The 24,503-nt window shown below is 41.3% G+C and overlaps 1 protein-coding gene across 1 annotated transcript; it reads right to left on the bottom strand.

Annotated features, from left to right (window-relative positions):
• Positions 1-7,920: 7,920 nt before the first annotated feature.
• Positions 7,921-23,715, bottom strand: rgs7bpb (regulator of G protein signaling 7 binding protein b). Its single transcript, XM_039780130.1, has 6 exons — positions 21,976-23,715; positions 21,489-21,661; positions 17,679-17,809; positions 10,496-10,634; positions 10,330-10,400; positions 7,921-8,094 (listed from the first exon to the last, which is right to left on the bottom strand). The coding sequence occupies exons 1-6, from the start codon at positions 22,105-22,107 to the stop codon at positions 8,003-8,005; spliced, it is 738 nt and encodes a 245-aa protein (XP_039636064.1). The 5' UTR covers positions 22,108-23,715; the 3' UTR covers positions 7,921-8,002.
• Positions 23,716-24,503: the final 788 nt, after the last annotated feature.

Genomic DNA, 24,503 nt, shown 5'->3' with positions numbered 1-24,503 from the left:
GACTTCTGTGAGCCTCACAGTCTCATTTGTAAACGCTTGGAGAGACATACATAGTATAGTTCTCACTTTAGATGAGGTCACATACAAATACTTAGGTAATCGCTAGTAAATGCTTCATCCATAAGGACTTGGCCTGGGAACCGGAAGGTCGCTGATTCAAGTCCCGGTTTGGACCAAGTACAGAGCGTGGACTTGAGCAAGGCACCGAAGCCCCAACTGCTCGGGGGCGCCTGTCCGTGGGCAGCCCCCTCACTCTGACATCTCTCCATTAGTTCGTGTACAGGTCCTGGCCGTGTGTGTGTATTTCAGGCCTGTGTGTAATGTGTAACAATTCCCTTGGGGTATTAATAAAGTATGTCTTCTTCTTCTACCCGAATTGCTGTATTAATAAGTATTTCTAAAACATAACACACTCACTTACCATTAGTATATGTCTAAATTATTAATGTATATGGATAAATGTAAATCTAGTTTGTTAATCATTTACTTATACTTTCTAAATTATCTTCTTGATCTATCTATCATCCATCTATCCATCCATCCATCTATAGGTTATAGTGTATGATTAAAACATTTTGACATATAGTAGTTATTGAATGAAATATTGTGATTGGGTTTTGGTGTTAGAGCTTAATTTTTCCAAGACTTTTGGGATGAGAAGAGGAAAAATGTATGCAAAGTGTTACAAAAGATATAGAGACAGGACATAGCCAATTTGTGCATTCATTTAGTAATTTGACAGATGAAATGGTGCAGAATGGGGCAGATGCTGTCAAATATTCATATATTTTGAAGAAAATGAAGAAAGCGGAACATCTCTAGTTGGTTGAAGACATCGAAAAACTGAATGTGAATTTTTGCAATCAGAGGATGCACAACTGGATGAAAACTGGACAAAACTGGATTCAGTAGCACGATTGTCAAAAACATTAGATATTAGCATTTAATTTCCAAGTAAATCATTTATTTTTGTGTGCTGCTCTTGTATGATTACTTAAAGGAATAGTTCACCATCTCGAGAGTACCCTTATTGGTTTTCTTTCCAAGAGTTGGATGAGGAGATTGATATCAGGCTCATGTCTGTGTATTAAGATGTGTAGGTGGGCACATTTTCACTTTGGAAAAACCCAGGCCAGCTGTTTCCCTCTGCTTCCACTATTTATGCTAAGCTAGGCTAACCATAATCTGACTACAGCTCTATACTTCACTCATAGACATTAGATCAGTACTGAGCCTCTCGTCTCACTTGGAAACTCGCAAAGAGAGCAAATAACTCTATTTCAAAAATGTTGAACTATCCCTTTAAGGTAAAGACAATACAAACATAATAGAATCTTACTTGTATATAAAACTTTATTCACATTATAAAATGTCTTAAGCTGTTGAGCTGTTTAACATGCCAAAAGAAAGAATTTAGCAATTTAGACAACGCCACGTTAGATTACAGTAAAGAAATACATTTTAAAAAAAAGTCACAAATTTACAAATTACAAAATTACACTTACACCGAATGGGCAAATGGCTCTAGTGGAGTGCGTCAAATGAATGAGCAGATTTCAATTTGTTTTTTGTGTGGCTTTTTTAGTTCTGCTGTTTGGAGTGAGGGACATCTACGAAGCCCTTGTGATGGAAAACTGAAGCTGAAAGTAAAAAATCAGGGAAGGCTGCTGATGACATGCTGCACATTCGTATACAGTACAACACGACTTAAAGGGTGATTTCCGGCAGGCCTATTTTCCCACGCACTGGTGTCTAAGAGTAATGTGAACAAAAATCTTTGAAATTGTTCCAGTATTAAGCGGGATGCAATGTAATCCTACAGGGCAAATGTGCATAATCAATTTCATCCACTAAAAGTGCTGTTTTTGCCACTGACAGATTATTATTCTGAGTGTCTGACAACATTATGGAAAGAATCCATACAGAGATAGACCTTTTTTGTTAAAGCGTAACTCTCGCCAAAATGCAACCTTGGGTCTTTTTGTGAATGTTGAGTCAAACTTTCGTTTAAAAGCATAATTAGGACGGTGTTGAATGGAGGTTCGGTTGAAAACCCCAAAACAGCTAAAATTATATCACTGCTTTGAAAATGTATTAACCCCAAAACAGCTAAAACTATATCACTGCTTTAGAAATGTATTAACCCCAAAACAGATGTAACTATATCACTGCTTTAGAAGTTTATTAACCCAAAAACAGCTGAAACTATATTTTTGCTATAAATGTAATCATGCTTAAAGTTATGTTACTGATATTACTATAAACATGCTTATAGAAAGGTTAGTGTGGATTGCTTTGTAACTGCCTGCCTGAGTATGAGACTGCCACTGCCAAGAGAAGAGCTCATGTGTGGAGCGCTGAGTTCATGTATGTGAGAGGAGAATGGGGAGTTAATGTGGAACATATGGACTTGTTAATCATCCTGTCTTGTACCTGCATTTGTCTGGAGAAGGGAATTGGGCAGTCACATTCTACATGTATCATCACTTGAGTAATGCATAGATACATGGTCACATGTTAAATTTCCTTTACGTGTCTTCCCATGTGTCTTCTTTGTCACCTGCAGATTGATTTTAAGTAGGTGAAAAAAAAAAAAAAAATCCATTTAAATCTTAAATCAGATTTTTTTTTTTTAGGCCATATCGCCCTAGCCTCTTGAGACCGTCCTGATCTGGCGAGCTCCAGTTTTCCACTCGCAGATCAGTCTGGCATCTTGAGATAGAGAAAACTTGGAGCCGTTCGCCAAACGACCGACCGATCAGCGTTGGTTTTGAGGCGGGTTTAGGCGCGACGCAACGAGGAAGCGACCGTTCAGTCTAACCAACGTGGCGGCTTCCACGGATGAGAGGAGCGTAGCTATCGTGCAAGTTTTATCCGAATTAGAAAGTATTCCTTCGTTGAAAGAAGAGTAAAGAGGCTATTCTCGGAGGAAAAGATGTTTTTGCTCTTCTCCCGTTTCAGCAAGAGTTTTGATCTGATTGGTTGATTTGGCCCGTCTATCACCAACTATAGGTGGTGATAGACAGATGGTTTATCCAATCAGCTAACCAGGATTTTCGCCCCTTCCCAAAAGTTCTCCAACGGAAAGTTCCCAGATGGATATGCCGAGCAAATGTGAAGCGATCCATCTGGCGGAGTCAGGTTAATATTGCCCAGCCCTACTCCATTTAAATAAACAATACTTTTAGCGTGTATAGAGCCAGCATATTTCCACATGTAAATGTGTGAATGAAGGGTTTATTTCCACCAAACCAGAGTGGTGATTTTTGGAACAGAGGGAAGACAAACCAAGATGGCTTTTGAATGTTTTCTTTTGTTTCTGTCATCTTCAAATGAATGAATGAATTAAGTTTTTTTTTTCACAATGATAAAATGACTGTTAATGTAAATGGAGTCTGGCGAGTTTGGCGATAGCGATTTCGGGGCTGTTTCAAGATAAACACAAAAGGATCTCACTCTTTAACAAAAAGGTCTATCTCTGCACAGATCCTTTCCACAATGCTGTCAGACACTCAGAATAATAATCGGAGCACGTTGGTGGTAAATCAAGCACTTTCAGTAAACGGAAATTAAAGGCGCGCAATTGCCCGTTAACGTTGCATTGTAGATCGTTGACTGCAGCGGTCTCGCGTCGATTTCAACACGTAGCTCTGTTGTTTGTAAATTTGGAGTTCTGTCAAACGAAAACAATCGGTGCTGCCTACACCGTGTTATCCTCCTGCTAGCGTTAGCACCCAGGAGGCTGAAACGGGGCAAGTTTTAAAACGTGCTTTTAGCCTCTTAACATGTTCGAAATGTCATTACAAGTGCCTACCCATTATACATGTCAAGTGATTCCTTCCGAGTGAACGCAGTGATTCTGACTGCAGTAGATGTGAAAGAAATGCATGAAAGTAGGGATGTTCGGAGGCGATACCGATAATGGTATCGATACCGATATCGATACCATTATCGGCATCGCCTCCGATACTGCCTAAAATGCTGGTATCGGTATTGGGAAGTACTGGAGTTTATGCACCGATCCGATACCACGTAATAAAGCCCTAAATAAAAACTACGTTAAAGTAGTTTATTTATGTTCTTTTTCCGTTATAACTGACTGTTAAACTGGAGAATAATTTGTATTTGTTCATGTTTCACAAAGAGTTTAACCTTAGCCAGACCGACAACAAAGAGAGAAATCATATCACATCCATACAGGGACAGTAGTATATAGTTGCATAAAAACATAGTAAAATATATGACACACTGGTATCGGATTGGTACTTGGTATCGGCCGATACGCAAGTTCAGGTATCGGAATCCGTATCGGGAAGCAAAAAGTGTATCGGACCATCTCTGTAAGAAAATTGTGCTAATTCAGCTCTGTTTAGTTCCGGTGTTGAATGTTGAAATAAGCATATGCCTATTTTTTTAAATATTTTTGTATCTCTTTTCGGTGTAAATGGTCCCGAAGCACTTGTCTTGCAGTCTCAACACCGGAATTAAACAGAGCTGAATTAGCACAACTTTCATGCATTTCTTTCTTCACGTGTTAAGAGGCTAAAAGCATGTTTAAAACAGCGATTGTTTTCATTTTTCTACGTGTTGAAATGGACCAGAATTCTCCTTTAATGCTGGAGCAATTTCAAAAATAGGGTCTAGTTTAAAAAAAAAAAAGAGTTACCCTTTAATGCCCTGCTAGTTTTACCCTAGAGGCTGCAATGATCATTACACCCCAAAATATTAAAGCATTGGACTGAATGAACATACTGATGACGCAGCTATTCTTCACGACGAGTATTAGAGCAACCATACAAGTTGCAATTTACAAGACAAAGTCTTGATATTCGGATAAGAAAGTCACGGACTTTTCTTTCTTCACGTGTTAAGAGGCTAAAAGCATGTTTAAAACAGCGATTGTTTTCATTTTTCTACGTGTTGAAATGGACCAGAATTCTCCTTTAATGCTGGAGCAATTTCAAAAATAGGGTCTAGTTTAAAAAAAAAAAAGAGTTACCCTTTAATGCCCTGCTAGTTTTACCCTAGAGGCTGCAATGATCATTACACCCCAAAATATTAAAGCATTGGACTGAATGAACATACTGATGACGCAGCTATTCTTCACGACGAGTATAAGAGCAACCATAATATTACAAGTTGCAATTTACAAGACAAAGTCTTGATATTCGGATAAGAAAGTCACGGATAAAGATTGTTACATTTCGAGAACAAAATCTCATGTTATGATAAGATTGGGCAGATTACACACCCTCACTTTGAAGCAAGAAAAGAAACGTCTCATAACTTTATTCCCAGAAGGTTATGATTTTCTTTTGTTAAAGTTTGACCTTTTTTTTTCTCTTACATTACATTGATTTTACAACTTTATCCTCAAAATCTTTGATTCTATATACCATATCTAGCCGAGGAGCCTTACTGTGGACTAAAGTGTTGGTCAATAGGAAATGTTCACAGGGTTAACTAAATTATCTAAAGCAGGGGTGTCAAACTCAGTTTCCCAGAGGGCCACACTGGAAAATGAGGATCACATCAAGGGCCATCCAGGGACACGTAGAGTTTATCGACATGCTTTTATTTAAGCAATTTATTATTGCATGTCTCATATACTGTCTTCTCACTTACATCTTGGGCCCTCATAAAGCCCCAAAAAAGTTTGTCAAAAAAGTTCCTCAGCCAGCGACAAATACATTGAATAAAGCGCCGAAAAAGTTGGAAAAAAAGCATCAAAATTGTCTGAAAAAGTGACAAAAACATCATAAAAGGCACCAAAAAAGTGGCAAAACATTGAGTAAAGCGTCAAAAACGTTAAAACAAAGTGCCTAATGCATTGAAAAAAGTGCATAAACCGCCAGAAAAGGCGTCAAAAATGTCGAAAAAAAAAGCATAAAAAAAGAAGAAAAAAAAAAAAGCACCAAAAACTTTGGAAAAAGGACAAAAAGTAGGTGGGCCTGAAATTTTTGTGAATTTAAATTGAAATGTGGGCCAGATCAAAACCTGCGAGGGGCCGGATTTGGCCCTTGGGCCTTGAGTTTGACACGTGATCTAAAGAAATCCTCCTCTCTAGACAACATTTTAAAGTTACCAGGCCAGTAGTGGATGAATATCCCAGTCTATGCCACAGTATTAAAGTAAAGACTTACTGACCAACATCATGAATGCATCATCACTGTTATCTGGGAGAGAGCAGAAAGGCTTTGCAGCAGCTTATTACGTATCTGGTGCAACTTTTTTTTTTGCACACGCACTGTGGAATACATTCTTAAATCTGTTTTTTTCTATAGAAAAACGAGACGTCATAATTATAGTAGCCAATTAGGTTATCATCAGTTATCATAACGCTGTGGATGAATTGCTCGGTTCACAGTGTGTCAGACCACGCAGGCAAGTAGAGACTCACCTGGCAAAGAGCCTCTACTAAACCACGTTCAGATGGAATACATCGGGAGGTTGATGGGGCTTAAACATCTCACATCGCGACACGACAAAACATGGAGGCGTGACACAAGCACAGTGAGACAGCTGGAAAGGGAAAATCCCAGTGCATAGCCTGAATATCTACATTTTTATTCTTTCATTATATAAAATGGCACAAAACGTAAAGATAAGGAGGGATGGCTGCTTATGTAAGAATAAAAAGAGATAGAAAACGCAAAGATGACCCACCTAAAAAAAGAATGAGGAAAAAGAAATAGGAGTTCTGCATGGGCCTAAGACTGAAACCTCGACCGACCGGTGCCTGTGTCTTTATGGTTCCCCCCAGCAGAACCCTTATGGTACTGTACCTGTTCACCCGCAATATATTGATCCTTCATTTGATCCAGTACTGACGGCTAATGCAACACTTTCCACTGGGCATTGTGTATGTAATAGAGCTGGGTAAAAATAATCCATTCTCAAATTAAAATCCATCTTTGTTCGAGATTTCAGTTAATAAAAATGAAATAATTTAATTGTATTAAAGCTATAGTGCTTAGTTTCTGTCGCCCCCATGAGGAATTCTGAGTAATGACAACAACACTGTTGGTGCGTCCACATGATACAAACCTTATGTGATTGTGCACTTCCCCCCCAACCACCCCCTAGCTGCTAGTGTGGCACGCCCTCAAACCAAGCTAGATAGAGCAGAGGCCCGAAGAGTTCAGATAGTTGTATCGCCATGTCCAGCAGACAGTGCAGAATTAAAAAGTTACGTATGAAAGCCTCATTTGTTAACATTTAAATAACTTACCACTTTGAAACGTCTTGCGAAGCTGGTTCGGGTTGTTCTGCCTGTGTTGTGGATCAGAACCGGCTTCCAACATGTTATGTCATACATGTAATATGGTGTTTTTTGAAAATGAAACCATGTAAACCTATTCTGGTGATACCTCTAATTACAATTATGAACCTGAAAATGAGCATAATATAAGGTCTTTAAACTAACTTTTTGGGGGTCAATTCTTAATGTAAACATTAACCTGGTGCACTTAGACAACAACTATAACAGGGTTGCTTCTTGTCTGCTTGTACAATGTACAGCAGGAGATCTCTGAGAATCTCTTTTACATCCGAGCAAAATTGGCGATGTCACCGAAATTTCCCCTGACCTAATTGACATTGAATCGAAACAGACATGTTATCGAATCGGGACCTTGTGAAATCGGAATCAAAACGATTCGCGAAATCACTAGCGATACCCAGCCCTAGCACGTACTGTACCATCTACATGGAAGAGGTCTTAAAAATAAATAACCAAGCCCAACTTTGATCCAAGCACGAAATTGCACGCCCCTAAACAAACCTAAACGAGGTGAGTCCGTCGCAGAAGAACCAAAATGACCAACCAGCAAAAAAAAGTTAACATCAACATGAAAAAGACAAATGCCATAGAATTAGATAACAAGTACTACAAGATTACAATTTCAGATAATAGGGGTGATTAATGACTCTCTTATATACATAACAAAAAAGAAGAAAAAAAAAAAAAATGTGTGTTGAGTGTAGTGCTGCCTTCAGGTGCTCAGCCAGACACCATGCAGCAGAGGCCGGGGAAGCGCCTCTTCCTCTGTCTGATCAGCGGGGGTGGGGTCAGATTCAACAAGCTGCTGTCATCTGGAACAGACAAAACACTTTGTGGTGGAAACAGAGCAGGAGGATGATGATTAGGCCGGATTACAAAGAGACAAAGGCTGCATTAACGTCGCTACGATTTTGGTTTTTGGAGCGGAGTTTTGAGCCAAAAGCGATCTCTGTGCCAAGTGTTTTTAGCTCCAGCAGAAGAACTTATCTCCGTTTAAACTAACACGCCCAAACCGCATATCTCATGAAGAGTCTCATATACTGGGCATAAACAGGAGGCAGCACGTATATATGTCACAAAGTGTAGCCAGGCAGCTAGTGTTTTCTTATTTGTACTGTGTATATTGTGGTGTTTTGCTTGCCTGGCACACACACTGCGACTCCCCAACACACCTGAGGCACATCTCCTAATCAGGGGAGATGCTGGATTGGCACGAGGACACGCTCCAAGCACACGCGAGTGGATCTCCTAATGACGGGGTTAGACACGAGACCGAGGCAGTTTAAAGTGTTCTGGTGGGGATGAGCAGCAGGAGAGTGAGCTGTGGAAACGACCTGAGGCGGTGCGGGACTAGACGGTGGTGGAAAACTACAGGACGGCGTGAGGTTAGACGGGCTGGACAGCGAGCTGGACCCAAGCAAAAAAAGGGCAGGCTGTCGACACCGAAAAGTGCGCAGAGGACGTCTGGCGGATCGGCGCACCGGCATTGCACGGGTGCCCCGACCAGGAAGACCGGACTGGACAATACCGCCACCGCCACCTTCGCCGCCGCCGTCGGGGTAAAGACTGTAGTCCCTTTTTACAGAATGCTTCATAGATTGTTTTAAGTCAGATCCTCTATCTTTTTGTCCACTACAAACATGTACCGTACCTGGATTTGCTGCCCCTGAAAAGGAAACCATATAAAGACCATTTTAAAACTAAAAACAAACGTTTCTGTGTGTGTGTGTGTGTGTGTGTGTGTGTGTGTGTATAGTGCTCCTACTGCTGATCACTGGATAAAAGGGAGAGAGAGGGGGGCGGAAACGGGGATCGCTAACAGTGCTAATAGCAACAGTGCAAACAGTTAGCTCCATGGTTAGCTCACTCACTGGGGCGACGTGGCTTCCGCCGGAGAGCTGTGCTCATCAGTGATTAAGTTACGCTAGTTAAAAGGTATAGTTAGTTAAAGGTATATTAATTTAATCCAATACACTTTTTGTCAAATTTAGTGAATTTCTCCTCACGGTCACCTAGCTCTCTATTTTCTGTGTGCTGAAAAAAAATCTGGTGTTAATACACAGCCCTGGCTCTGTAAATGGAAAACAAACAGGAGTGCACGAGCCACAAAACAGTATTCCAGCCAATCAGCAACAGGCGGTGTCAGCTGGTGGTAGGGGGGGAAGCGGGGAGGCAGCATGTGAATATGCCAGCCGGCCAGTGGTTACCTGTCCGTGAATCTGGGGGGGGTCGGGGTGGGTTGTATTTGTTTGGCAGTTTGCGTCAACTGCTTATGGCAACTGAGCAGCTAATAATATGAAACTGAAAGTATTGCACTGAATGCTCATTGCATGCATGTATTATTACAATCTATAGTATAAACAGTATGCACTCATTCAGGCCTATTGGTCTATGAGAAGAAAATAGACCTCTGATAGGTCCATATTATGCCCGTTAGCGAATATGAGTGTCAGTGATTTTCGACTTTTTTTGATTTTATTTTATTTTTGGGGCATTTTAGGCCTTTACATGTATTTTTATAGGACAGCTGAAGACATGAAAGGGGAGAGAGAGGGGGGGGGACGACATGCAGCAAAGGGCCGCAGGTCGGGAGTCGAACCCGCGGCTGCTGCGTCGAGGTGTACACCTCTATATATGCTCCACCTGTTGAGCTACCCTGGTGCCCATGGAAGCATTTTTCCCAGCTGCTTTACATAAGTGCCTGACAGCCTGTGATTGTAGGTGTTTTTTCCGATACGGATGAATATTAAACAACTGAAAACTAGGTCTATGTTTTTGAAGCGCCAAAAAAAAAACTGCCTATTTTGTGCCAAGTTTTCCTTTTGTTTTGCTGTGTTTTAAACACCCACTGGTTACCGACTAGAAATTAGCATGGCATTCAATGCATTGCTTTATTTTCTGTGCAGTTTAAACAAGTGACTAATGATAATTTGACCCGCGCTCTCTGTCCATGGTGCTGAACAATGGAAGGTATTGTTTAGTGCTGCAATTGGAATTCACAGTTCACCCTAATGCCACAAATGTCATCTCTGACAAACATTACATACCTTGGTTTTTCAGTGGCAATGGCATCGTGTCCCTGATTTTGCTGAGTAGGTTTCGCATCTCTCGCATATCTCTGTGAAAACAAAGAAAGACCCACTTATTTGCAGAAGAAAAATCCAGTGTTTCAGTCTAAGTATGGATTTAAGAAAGCCGGTGCAGTCGGTGTACCTCTCTATATTTTGAATATCCATTCCCACCAGCCACTGCTCCTGAGGGAAGTCGATGGGGGAGGACGATCGCTCTTCCAGGATGGGAACGTCCGAGCTTTCATCCATCCTCAGGTCCAACCTCGGCTCGGAGTCCGTTCCTTCAGGTCCGAACAGAGACATCAGCACACTCACACTCACAGCAGCTACATCTTTTAAAAAGGAACACGCCGACTTAGTGGGATTTTGGCTTATTCACCGTATCCCAATGTCTGACCACCCACCGCTAGCCTAGCTTAGCGCAGATCCTGGTATCCTACATACTGGGAACTATTCTCCACAGAAGGCGAAGCACTGCTACTTCTGCTACTCGGGCGGAGTGATTTGCTCGCAGCACCTGAGAAGCCCCGTGTGAGGAGCAGAGAGTGAAGACGGTGCTTTTCAGGTGTTGCGCTAATCCCTCCGCCCAAGTAGCAGAAGTCGCAGTGCTTCGCCTTTCTGAGAATATAGTTCCCAGTATGTATACGGTTAGAAGATGGCTGTGTCTCATGTGACCTTGTTATTTGTACACGCTGTGACTATACAAATCACAACATGTAAATAAGAAAATGTTGGCGTTATTTTGTCACTTATTGGGAGCAGTAAGCTAGATGGAGCCGGTTACCTCCAGGATCTGTGCTAAGCTAGGCTAGCGCTGGGTGGTCAGACAGAGTTACGACGCACGGAGATGAGAAGGGTATGTACGGACTTATCTCACTCTGGGGGATACGGTGAATTACCTAAAGTCTCAATAAGTCGGCGTGTTCCTTTAAGCAATGGATTACATACATTCAGGTATTGTGATGTTTTATTAAGTCTTTATTGAGCGTATAGCTCCATCAGGAATTCTTCTTTTTCAAAACGTGAAATATGTTTATGTCTATGAATGGGAATGTATTTTGTTTTGTTTCATATCTTCCTCACATAATATGTGTGATAATATATCATATGTATATAACATACAGAAATGAAGAATAATACATTCAATAAGATTGAAAAGATTGTAAAAAGGTTCGGTGTTATGAGCAAATGCTTCAACCTACACCTTCTCGGTCAGCGTTGATTATAAACGAGTTAAGACGACACTGTATGAATTAAGGGGACACTTTTTTTTTTACCATTTATGTTATGTATGTGATGTTGTGTATCTATGTAATCGAAATAAACTAAACGAAACTACATGAACACTATTTCATTAGTTTTTAATAAATATAACAGATTTGATTCTTTAAATCTTTTAAATAACAGATTATGTAAAAAAATTAAACTCAAACACCAGGGCTGAAACAAACACTGATTTGCATTGTCGATTAATCTGTTGATTATTTTCTCGATTAATCGATTAGTTGTTTGGTCTATAAAATGTCAGAAAATGGTGAAAAAATGTGGATCAGTGTTTTCCCAAAGCCAAAGATGACGCCCTCACATGTCTCGTTTTGTCCCCAAATCAAAGATATTCAGTTTACTGTCACAGAGGAGAGAAGAAACTAGAACATATTCACATTTAAGACGCTGGAATCGCGGCCGGTTAGCTCAGTTGGTAGAGCAGGCACACATGTATTGAGGTTAATTCCTCGACGCAGAAGGTCCAGGGTTCGAGTCCGACCGGTGACAGTTTTCTTCATGTCTTCCCCATCTCTCTCTCTCCCCCTTTCATGTGTGAGCTGTCCTATCATTAAATGGCGGAAATGCCCATACAAATAATCTTTAAGAAGCTAGAATCAGAGAATTTTCTTCAGTATATATATATTTTTATATTAAAAACAATGAATTGATTATCAAAACAGTTGACAGTTAATTTAATTGTTGGGTACTAATGGATTAATCTTTGCAGCTCACACACATGTTGAGCATACTGACAGCTCTCTACTGCCCTCTGCTGCTTCAACAGTGGGTGTGACCTGAACTCTGATCTCAGATAGCATTGAACAGTAACAGAAACATTTAGGGGCCCGACTGCATTTAAAACTATATTTAGACGCATTGATGTTGAATACGCAGTTTGAAATTGCATTTTAGGTCAAACTAAGAACTAGAACCAAGAACTAACTTCTGAAAGGAGTGCCAGGGATCTGACGAAGGGTGAGATACAATACATATACTTTAAATAGATATTAAGAAGTAGGATTTCAAGACGAAAAATAGAAGGGGGAAAGATACTGAAATGCAATTGAAGTTGTTTAATAACTGCATGCATTACTGCATCGTCAGATGTCCAGACATACTTTTCATGTGAAATGCTTAAAGGGGTGATAGAATGCAAAACCGATTTTACCCTGTCATAGTTGAATAACGACAGTTCGGTGGGTAAATGGGACATACATAGAAGCTCAAAATCCCACTGACACCCCTTTACTATGAAAATCTCATATTTTGAAACTGCCGCTGAAAACGGGCGAATCCCAACACAGCTGAGTTGCTTACGCAAGCATCTCAAAATCCGGAACCTTAAGAGAACGTTAAGCCCCAACATTTACATAGGCTACAAAACTGACCTGAGATCAGGTAGTTTTCTGAATCTAGCTAGGTCCGCAGATCTCTGCTATTCCATTACAAAATTCACTTCTGAAACTTTTTTATGCGAGAAATCAACCATATAAAGCTCAAATATGGGCCGCTTTTACGAAAAGGATGGCTAATTGCAAATTTTCTCCCGACTGTGTGCGGAGTTTAGTGCCGGTGTTGGTGCTGCCTGGGTTGCTACATCGCCACCCTGACCGCAGTGTCAGCGAGGCTTGTTCCCGCAAATCTTTTACCACAGCCCGCAGGTTCCAGTTAATCTTATAATGGGTATGTGTGTTGAGTTATTTAAACAAACAATCGGGAAATAAACGCCTCTTGTCCGCGAGTCTCATTGATAGAGCCACGGTGAGATGGAGTCCATCAGTGAGAGCTAGCTAGCCTCCTCCTAACTCTGACATTCACAAAAATACATTCAATTGAAATCTGAAATCGGACAAGTGTTAGCTAAGCTTTGTAAGACCTTGAGGAACCTGTAATATTCATGCCGTGACGAAATTCAAACTGTAAATATACTTTAGTTATGCGAAAGTGAGCAAGTTGCGGTATTTCCCCATTGTAATGAATGGGACATATAGCAAGCAGCTGTTCGTCCTACAAAGACGCCTTGCGTTCATAAAAATGCCTTAAAATCAAATCGGACACAACGGTTAGCTTTATAAGACATTGGGGAATGATGTTGTATAAGTGGCGTGACGAAATTCAAACTGTAAATATAATTTAGTTATGGCGACAGTGTAGCTAGCTAGCTGCGGTATTTCCCCATTGTAATGAATGGGACATATAGCAAGCAGCTGCTCGTCCTACAAAGACGCCTCGCGTCCGTAAAAATGCCTTAAAATCAAATCGGACACAACGGTTAGCTTTATAAGACATTGGGGAATGGTGTTATATAAGTGGCGTGACGAAATTCAAACTGTAAATATAATTTAGTTATGGCGAAAGTGTAGCTAGCTAGCTGCGGTATTTCCCCATTGTAATGAATGGGACCATTTTTTTTTGGGGGGGGGTGTTTTTTTTGTGGGGGGGTTTTTTTTTTTTTTTTTTTTTTTTACGGGCCGCTCGCGGTATTTTTAAACGGCCCATATTTGAGCTTTATATAGTTGATTTCTCGCCTAAAAAGTCTCAGAAGTGAATTTGGTAATGAAACATTGCAGTGTCTGGAATATGAGATTCTGTCGCTTCTCTAATGTATGTGTATTGGGGATTCGCTCAACCAATCAGCGCGTCTCTAATGTGTGCATGTGTAAATCCGCTCAACCAATCACCGCGCAGCTCATCTAAATATTCATGACCATACCATATTTGGAAGAAAAGCTCTTGTTACAAATAGGGCCAAAACACAGTGATGCATAAGGGCCAATAAAATATCAACCAGGCCATTTTCAGCCCAACCAATGTTACATACCCCATTAGGAAACCATAAGGAACAGTGTGAAATACCCTATATAATCATTCTATCACCCCTTTAAAAGTTTGAAATATATGTTTGTTTGTTTTTAAATAATTGAATGCATGCATTTTGAAATGCAAACTGCATTGAATTGATGCACAGTGCGGAAGATGGGAGAAATTCGGTCTTACAAAATAAAGTATGTACTAGGAAGGATATACTAGTATGTACTAAATCTAGTAGAATTTAGAAAAGGTTAAACAAACTAGGTCGTCACATTTCATAAGTTGAGATCACCGCTTAATATTCCTTGTTTGTTCACTGCAGGTTTTTAATGGTCATGTAACATTAAAAACAAAATGTATCCTCACCCTTACCGTTATGTGCTCTTCTGTTTCCAATGTGTGCCTTTTTTAATTCATAATCTTATTTTTCAGTTAAGTTTTTGTTGTTGTTTTTTTTCTGTTCAGGGGTTAAAGTTTAAAATGAGAGGGAAAACATAATATTTAAATGTCATGAGGGCCTGAAATGGGCCAGTACTCACCAGTACTGAGTACTGGCACTTTCTTTTGTCCACATGGGTACCCTTACTTGTAATTGTTATTAACAGTATTATAAATAGGCTGATGTTTATACCAAAATAGGCTATATATATATATATATATATATATATATATATATAGCCTATCATCGCATCGATCATGTAGCAAGCTGGGCAGAGAAGCTAGCAGCGATGACAAGTGCGGAAATGGAAAACGCGTTTTTCCGTTGTGATTTGGCCAGAAACTTCAACATTGTGAGGCGAACAGATCGTTTTGGAATATAAAGCTTGGATATTACGTTTCCTTGGACTCTTGTGGATTTATGAAAATCAAGTTTTGGCCAAAATACCACTTTGTTGCTGAAAGGACAACGAAATCAGGTATGGATGCACTCTCGACACCTGCGCAGATTATGGCTGAATTGTTTTACTGTAAATTGTTTACTTTTTAACAGTTGTGTAACTGCTATAAATCATCGTATGCTTTGTATGTGGGCTTAAATTAATCATTAGAGGCTAAGCTTTCAATTGGTGTGTCGCATGGCTGTATATTTTGAATATTTAATGCTTTAAAGTTATAAAAACGCGAATGAGTGGAAGTTTTATCGAGGTTACAGGGACGCAGTGTCCCGTCAACGGGGCAGTGATCCGAGAGGTTGATCCATATATAAGGCGCTCCGGATTATAAGGCGCACTGTCGTTTTTTGAGAAAATTAAAAGGCTTTTAAGTGCGCCTTATAGTGCGGAAAATACGGTAATGATTTATTGGGAAAAACCAAGCAATTCTATGTAAAATCAGACATTCAGCTCCTCCCATTAAGCCCAAATGGAATGAAAAAGACGTATGAAATGATCATGTCATGCAACCGCTGAAATAGGATACTGGCACATTTTGGACCAATTCAGGCACTGTATATCTGATTCCCACATAAAAAAAAAAAAACTAAAACTGAACCAGGTTGCATCGGGCAGAGAATCTGTGAGGGGCTGGATAAGTGCCTCCTGCACACTGCCTGCGTGGCGTGAGCGTGGCGTTTCTGTTGTGTGTCAGTTGCGTGGCGGCTGCATGGCGTTTTCTTTTATGTCTTTACACACCAGAAACGTGTCTGACACGGCGCTGCTGCTGCTAGCCTCGTCTGTACACATGTATGTTTCCTATTGAGAAAATGAAATACCATGTTAAACATGAATATATACCGATTTGAGACAACGTCGGCAGTATTTCGTTTGGTATTGACAGGTGCATTTTTTTTTTTTATTACATTTCTATCTGCATTCATGTCAAAACCTAGAGACTTTCAAACATCAAAATGTAATTTATTAAACGTATTTGTGTCAAAATGCCAAATAAATATCTTTTCGTATTCTATTTGGCTGGAAACGCTTCCAACACGCTTGCGTGTCGCGTGAAAAATAGGCGTCAGTCCTATTTCTAGCATGCACGTGTTTTCGAGCCGCGCCTGAGACGTGCGTGTCACGCAGGCAGCGTGCAAGCTCTAACCTGTTAACATGGGAGCCGAAATAAAAACGGACACGCCACGCAGCTGACACGCTCACGCCACGCAGCCAGTGTGCAGGAGCTTACTGAGATGCAGCCTTGAATCCCAGCACCGCAGTTACTTCACGTAAGCAGTTTCTGCTTGGCCTTTTGTTTTTGGAAACTATTTCAGGTTGCATGCATTTTTTAACAATCATGCTATTAGGTTGATTCATTACTTAAAAGTTATTAATGTCAGGGTTTCCCCCCAGTGTATTGTAAGCCTGGTGGCCCACCAGGCCTAAGTTGTGCCCCACTAGGCCTAAGCCACTGGGAATTATTCTTTTAAATGTATTTTTAAGACTTTTTTTTTTTTTTGTACTACAATTACAGTGAGGCGGCTCGGTTGGAAACTTAGATGTAGTCATATTTTCAAATCTCCAGTTAGCTTTCAGCAGTGACTTTATGTAGGGGCCCTGTGGAATCTGTCAAATAGATTTTTTAATTCTCATTTTTGCGAGTCCATCACAGAAACCATTGGGCTCTACATTAATGCTTGCCAATGGGCTAAACAGCTTTTCTGGGGGAAACGCTGAATGCTGTATTTGCCTTTTTAAATAAATATAATAAATAAATTCAATGTGAGATTATTGTAACTACAGGCCTTTTTCACTGCAGGCATTTGGACTTGATGGCCCGGTCCTATTCAAGTGTCCCAGTAAGCTGTGACAGTGTGACAGCGAGGCAGCATGCACAATGAACCGAAACTGAAGCAGCTAAATGGAATCCACCATTAATCATTTCATTATTTACGCCTGTCCTATTTCTAGTGTCACATCAAAACGTCTTCTGTGTTTTTCGGGCTTTTTCCTCTCCTTATTTGTGGGCAGATGTCTCCAGTGACATTTAGCATTGAAACCAAACCAATACAGAATAAATTGATTAGAGCCACGGTCGTCATGGTAGCCATGTGATGCACACGGAGGTGGTTCGACTGAATGCATCTGGGCTCGGGTGATTTTCATTAAATCCCCCAATTACTTGAATGACGTTCATTTGATTTGGTTTGAATTAAATGAATAGGTTTCAAATATTACAGTTCACCGACATCTGCCCGAGCTGATACATTTTTTTTTTGAAAATGGCTTTTAAATTAACGTGGATTTTTGTATGTTCCTTGTCTTGGAAGTTTGTGGCATACTAATATTGTGATTTGTTTTTTGTGATGATGGTACTTTTTCTGTGCAGCTGCAGCACCCCCAGCAGGCACATGGATTTGAGCATCTCCGTTATGAACATCTCCAGGCAGCACTGCAACTGGATGAAGAGGCGACAGATCTCAGGGTGGATCTCTCCGTCCTCTAGGCTGCATGAAGAGGAGGGGTGAGAGGAAGAGAGGATGGAAGGGAGCAAGGAAAACCGAGAGAAAGATACAATCAGACAAACAGAGAAGGAGAATGTGGACTTTATATTTAGGCCAGTCTATTTCCACGACGTTCCACTTCCGGGATTGCTCCGTAGCCGACGGAAATTCGGCCGGATGTCCCTCTTTTCGGCCAGATGTCCGGTACCTTCTGCTTTCCTTTTTTTGTTGTGATTCTAAACTCCGGTGGATTTCTGAGGACTGTTGTTAGCTGCTCCTCAGATCTCTGCAGGGTAAATCCAGACAGCCAGCTAGACTATCTGTCCAATCTGAGTTTTCTGTTGCACGACAAACAACTTTTGAACGTACACATGTTCCACCAAAACAAACAAAACACCTTCCCGGTGCTATTTTGCAGCGGCAATGTGGCTCCGTCTGGCGCTTAGCGCCGCCCAAGACGATTGTGATTGGTTTAAAGAAGTGCCAATAAACCAGAACACATTTTCCTCCCATCCCAGAATGCTGTGTGGACGTTGTGGAGAAAGGTCTGGTAAAGTGAGACTATATTTGAGATGACCATGTTCCAAAAAATGCTGCAGATTTAGATTTTTTAACATATATTTTTTTTTCCTTCACTCCATTACAAATGAACAGTGCTACGTCACTGTAGCAGGGTGTATGTGAAAAGTCTGTACTAGGGCTGCATAATATTTCATTTTGTTATCATCATTGCAATATTAACTGGCGCAATACACATATCGCAAAAGGCTGACACTCCCGAGATTCAATCAATTCAAGTTTTCTTCTATCAATAGAAAACTGCATTTTAAAGGGAAACTATGTTGTTTTTTTTAGCTTAATTCACAGCTTCAGAGTCATTGGAATGGTTATATGCCTTTTTTTCAGGTTGAATGGTGGTCGTCTCGCTCCCCCCTAGCGCCTGTGAGCGGAAAAACCACCCTTGCAACTTTGGGCCGTCAAGCCGCCGGCCTCAGCGTCAGGAAGTATTGCGCGACATCAGGTGTCGCGATGTAACGAATTGCTTCGCGGCACTGCACACATGCGCCCATTCAGGAACCGGCTAACAAAGGTAGCGATGGAGTTTTTCACACTATCGTCATGGCTGAGCCGGCAAAAACAGAAGCAGAAAGCTAGGAAAGCATTGTCGGAGGAACAGAGAGAGAGAGGAAACGGCAGACTGACCGAGCGAGGAGTCAGACACAAGGGTTGTGCCGATGGACGATATCATCCATATAATCGATGAAGGAGCCACCATTGTGATGCCACGCCCCCCACCCTGTCAAACACACGCTAATCCTAGTCGCGGGCGCTGGATGGGAAATTGACACTTGCGTTCGGCTTTGCACTGTGCTGCACAGGGTGCAAGTCAAGATCTCCCCTTACGTGCAACCTATTTGTGAAAAAGACCATTGCTTTGAGCAGACTGGATTGGCTGCAGTTACGATGTTATGCAGGATTTATGAGTTAGCAACAGTAGGCTGATTCACGAGGGTGCTATTTTATGTGTGAGCTAATAATGCGCATCTGTTCATGTGCGCTGTAAGAGTTATGTTTCTGTTTATTGAATGCGTTATTCAGTGCAAATATAATGGAGAATTTAGTTTAATCTCAGTAATGATGGTATATTATTGAAATGTATGTCTGATCGAACTGTTAGCCCATAGTAGTAGAACAAAATATTTATGTACAGAGATATAGTAACATAAAAAGTGCTTCAACAGTTTTATAAGAATAACATCCATTTTAACAGTTCATTGTTTTGTGCGTGTTGATTTTCATACCAGTGTTTCCCATGTGAATTTTGTTGTTGTTGCTATTATATGTTTACGGGTAAAGGGGTAGTTGTGTGTAATATCATTTGAAGAAATATATTTCTTAGTATATTTGAAGGGTGTGATTTGTGTTATGTTTTTTTTTTGTTATTCAATCTAACGGCTAAATGTTATTTATATATTTAAGTTATTGTTCAGTAAACAGTACCTTTTTAGTTAAAGAGTTGTCTGGGGTCAGTTATTCCAAAACAGCACAATAGATTTGCTGGTTAAAAGTAGGGTGGTATAGGACTAATCCAAAATAGATCAATATTCGTGGTAGCTACTTTAAAGAAATGAACCCAAACACTTCATCATTCCAGTCTGAAGTTACGTATTGCAGCTTGGGCATTGCACTTAACAATGCAAGTTTGTCAAGTCAAATATCCTATACGGCTTTAATAGAAAAATGTATTTTGAAGCATCGTGATGCATCGAGATATCGAATCGCTGACCTGATAATCGTAATCGAATCGGGAGATCAGTGAAGATTCACACCTCTAGTATGTATGTATGTATGTATGTATGTATGTATGTATAAATATCTGTCAGCAACTCAAGGCAAGGCAAGTTTATTTCTATAGCACAATTCAGCAGCAATGCGATTCAAAGTGCTTTACACAAGACATAAAAACAGTTAAAAATATCATACAAATTGGTAACAGATGAAGAAACAGTTATATAATAAAATAAATGAATAAAAAAATAAAATTTAAATACAAAAATGAATTAAGAAAAGGCAGTGTTAAAAAGAAAGGTCTTCAGCCTTGATTTAAAAGAGCTGAGATTAGGAGCCGACCTACAGTTTTGCGGTAGTTTGTTCCAGATGTAGGGACCATAGAAGCTGAGCGCAGCTTCCCCCTTTTTTTTTTCGACTCTGGGTATGGCGAGCAGGCCCGTCCCTGATGATCTCAAGGATCTCAACGGCTCATAGTGTAGTAGCAGATTTGATAGGTAAATTGGCTAAACCGTTTAGTGACTTATAAACTAACATGAGTATTTTGAAATCTATTCTTTGATGCACAGGAAGCCAGTGTAACTCAGTGTAACTCAGACACATTGCTGTCCGCGCTGACGTACCGTCACCTGTAGGGACACAGATGTGTCTCCCCTGTTCTTTCTGACCACGGTGGGAAATCTGTAGCAGGAAAAGTTAACCCTCTCCTTGATTTCACGTTGTTTATGGAGAAGGAGAACCAGGAAATGAGTCGGGGGAAATGCAACGCTACCAAGCCACGGCCGAGTGACGTGCGTCGCTGCGACGTGTAGTTACATTTTTCGAGAGGTGCACATCAGGCTACGGCGTAGAGTCCGGCGTAGACGCAGAGGGGTCTGCGGGGGTACCCACAACCATAAAACGTCCTTTAGAAGCCCAAGGCGACATCTAGTCAGTATATATACTGCATATCTATGTGAGCCACCATGCCGCCACTTTCTTTTTAGCTGTGCCCATTCCAACTGCGCTGTAGCCTACCTTATTTGTTGTTTTTATTGCGTTTCGTTCAGCTTTTTACTGTATTACTCGTTATCTCATTATTTGAGAATGTCAATACCTATTCTGTCGTTTGTTTTCTGTTGTTCGACTGTCAATCTCTTGTGGTCAGTAACTTATTTTTTTTTTAGCATAACAAGTATTCATTTTATAATTGTTTAGGCATGATATAGCCTACCATCAAATGAATTGCTGGAAGAAGTATATATGTATTGCTGTCATACAGTGTGAATAATAGCTTTTTCTAAGCTACTTAAGAGAACATAAGGGTTCAGGAGGTTACGTGCTTGGAAACTCACAATGAAGGACAGATGACATGTTTAATAAGAACGGATGTTGCCATTTCTTTCGTTCTTACCCTGAAACAGAGATGAGGGTGAGGTCGTGGTGTGCAGCCCGGGCCATGGAGCAGCCTTTGGACCGGGTGTAGTACATCTGAGCCCGCAGAGACGGACAGTCGGCGGAGATCTCCCCGACGGATATCACCTGCTCCCGGTACAGCGCTACCAGGGTGTTGAATTCCTGCACTGTCTGGAGGGAAACAATTAAAGCGACTGGTGATTAAAACCACAACAAATACAGAATCTTCCAATGGAAGGCAATACAAAAAAAAGGATTCTCAGCACTTGTGCTGTGGAGATAGGTCTGGCAATGCGAGACTACTTTTGCACCTGCACGATTTAAAAAAGAAAATAAAATAAAAAGCCGCTCTACAACGACCTGTCGTCTGGTGCAGCGCAATGCTTAAAACGGACCACTTGCTAAACATTAACAGAGGTGACTTATCAGTACCAGAGACTATTTAGAAAAAAGGAAAGGACTAAAAGGACTTTGTCGGTACTCACCATCCTGCTGCCGTCCACGGCCTCCTCCGTGCTCTCCCGGCGCTCCGGCTCCGTCTGCGCCACTTTACTGATGGGAAAAATGCTCCCTGCTGATCTTGGGCGCTTTTTCCGCCCGTACGGTGCAGAACACATGCATACACGGCCACCACCGGAGGGAGAGAGAGGGAGGGAGGGAGAGAAAGAGAGGGAAAGAGAGAGAGAGAGAGAGACTCCCTCTTTTCTGCTAGCTGCTAGCTGTGTCCTTTACAAAGAAGAAAATGGCCAATACACGCAGCAGGTTCGCGGGTTTGGTTGATGCTTATCGTTATTCCCGGAGCAGCACCGTGTAGCGGGCCGGACGGACCCCCAGCAGCTCGCTCTGCATCCCAGCCGAGAAGAGAGTCACCTTCAGCCCCTCCTGCAGGCCGAGACAGAGGCTCCTCCGTCTTCCTGCGCGCGCTCCTCCGTCCTCCTGCGCGCGCTCACGATTCAAGTAGTCACCCTACCACTGACAATTAACTGTTTAAGAGCGCCAATGGCCCCAGAAAAACAACAGCCAGGATTTCTTCGGTATCTTCCATTCCATTGTATCTAATGGTTCTCCAACTGTCATCATTCTGAAACCAGTAGGCCTACACAACAAATGCTGAGGAAGACTAATGTTCACTTCTGCCACCTAAAGAGAGGCAAACATTGTCGGTTACTATTTTTAACTTTCTTTACTGTCCCAAACGATTATTTTTGAAAAGATTAATCTAGCAATTATTTTTTCGATTAGTCGACTAATCTAACGATACATTTTTCATTTAGCGTTTTTATTCCCATTGCACAATTATTAACAATTTACACAAAAGAAATTTCAATAAATAATAATAATAAATCAGATGTATCAAATAAAGCCAACATAAGGTAAGTTGCAGAGTGTCTAATGTAACGGTCTGTAATTTATTGGGTCACTCATGATAAACCAAAATAATGACACTGTCGACTGACAGTGTTTGATGATGCTTATTGTTAAGTCATAGCGGTGCATTAAAACGAATCACCGGACTAACTACCGTTGGGCTACTAGTGGGAACACATTCCGTCACTATGTTGATAATCGCACACGTGTACAGTGCACGTTGCGTGCGGGCCCGGCCCAACACATTAACTGGAATTATGAGCCCGAGCCCGATTTTAACCCGACAGTTTTTTAATATGTGGGCCGTTATAACTGACGTTATAAAGGACTAGTGAGATATCTGAAACAATCTGGCCTGTTTGCGCAATTACGGAAGACAGTGCCACAGATGGGGGAGACACGATTTAGCAGAGTCTACCTCACACTCAAGTCAGTGCAGGGCATATACCCAGAGCTACGGGAGAAGCTGGAGAGGCAGAGCTTTCTCCCCACCCAATTAGGCTAATAAAGTAAAAAAACACAAATACTTCATTAAGGTCCCGGCCCGGCCCGGCCCAAGGATAGTGGCGGGACATATGGGCCCGACCTGGCCGGTTCGGGTTCGGGCAGAGAATCTAAACTCTACTTGGGAGGGAAAGGGACAAAAAGGTGAGCAGAACTTACGGTGCTTTGCTGCTGTTATCCTGACTCAGGGATGCATTTTACAAAGTCTACAGACTACCATGTTGTTGTTGGCATTAAGAGTAAAATACTCCCACGCAGAGCCGGCCCAACCCATAAGCGACCTAAGCGGCTGCTTAGGGCCCCGTGGCTACCAGAGGGCCCCCAAGAGTCCTTGAAATGTCCCACAATAGAGCTCATAACAGAGCCGGTCTATTTAAAGATAGTGTTGCTGCTAATAGGTCTCACATTAGTCTTTACATGCGTATTTGTACATTATGAGTGCTTTAACTATTTACGATACACAAGTTGGTTTAGTGCCAAGTGCAGTGGTAACATGTTACAATGTGGAGAGTCCCCAAACCAAATCTTGCTTAGGGCCCCCAAAAGTCTAGGGCCGGCCCTGCTCCCACGCTTTAGAAGACCGTGTGCGAGCCTTTTTCTCAACGTGTACTTGCGCTGTTGCTGGAAGCAACCGGTTATTTATAGATTTCTACGTGACGCGTCGACGCAAATTATTTGTGTCTACGCATTTATGTAATCGATTACGTCGACGAATCGTCCCAGCCCTATACTTAGGCAAGGAATTCGGTGTAATATAACTAATCTTAAAACCTTTTTTAGTTCACAGAACGGATGTCATTATGTCCGCAGTAACAGAACTTTTGCTCCATCGATTTGCCGGTCCAGTCAGACAGAGAGAGACTGAGGGGAAATGACACAAAGTTGAAGTTATTTTAAAACCCTAAAAAGATTCGAGGATTTTGAGAAAACATTTGGGGCTAGAGCCCCAGAAGCTACCCTTTCGCTTCGCCCCTGCATATAGTCTACTTGTTCCACTTGAATAATAGATTCAGCTTGAAAGTATCCTATAATGTTTCCAGACCCCTTGCTTTTAAACCTGTATTGCTGCGTTCCAGGCAACTCATAAATCGTGTTTTCACAACCTTCTACCGTGAAAGTGCCCTGGAACGGCAGTCAAAAC

The sequence above is a fragment of the Perca fluviatilis genome, chromosome 17 (genome assembly GCF_010015445.1).
Source record: "Perca fluviatilis chromosome 17, GENO_Pfluv_1.0, whole genome shotgun sequence".
NCBI lineage: Eukaryota > Metazoa > Chordata > Actinopteri > Perciformes > Percidae > Perca > Perca fluviatilis.
This window is presented reverse-complemented; position numbering and strand designations above follow the sequence as displayed.

Bases quoted from the DNA above. Each gene is read 5' to 3' on its own strand.
- rgs7bpb (XM_039780130.1), bottom strand. From the start codon at position 22,107: ATGTGTTCTGCACCGTACGGGCGGAAAAAGCGCCCAAGATCAGCAGGG. The intron at 21,662-21,975 runs GTGAGTACCGAC...GTTTCCCTCCAG, and splicing joins CCGTGGACGGCAGCAGGATG to ACAGTGCAGGAATTCAACAC. The intron at 17,810-21,488 runs GTAAGAACGAAA...CTCTTCATGCAG, and splicing joins ACCCTCATCTCTGTTTCAGG to CCTAGAGGACGGAGAGATCC.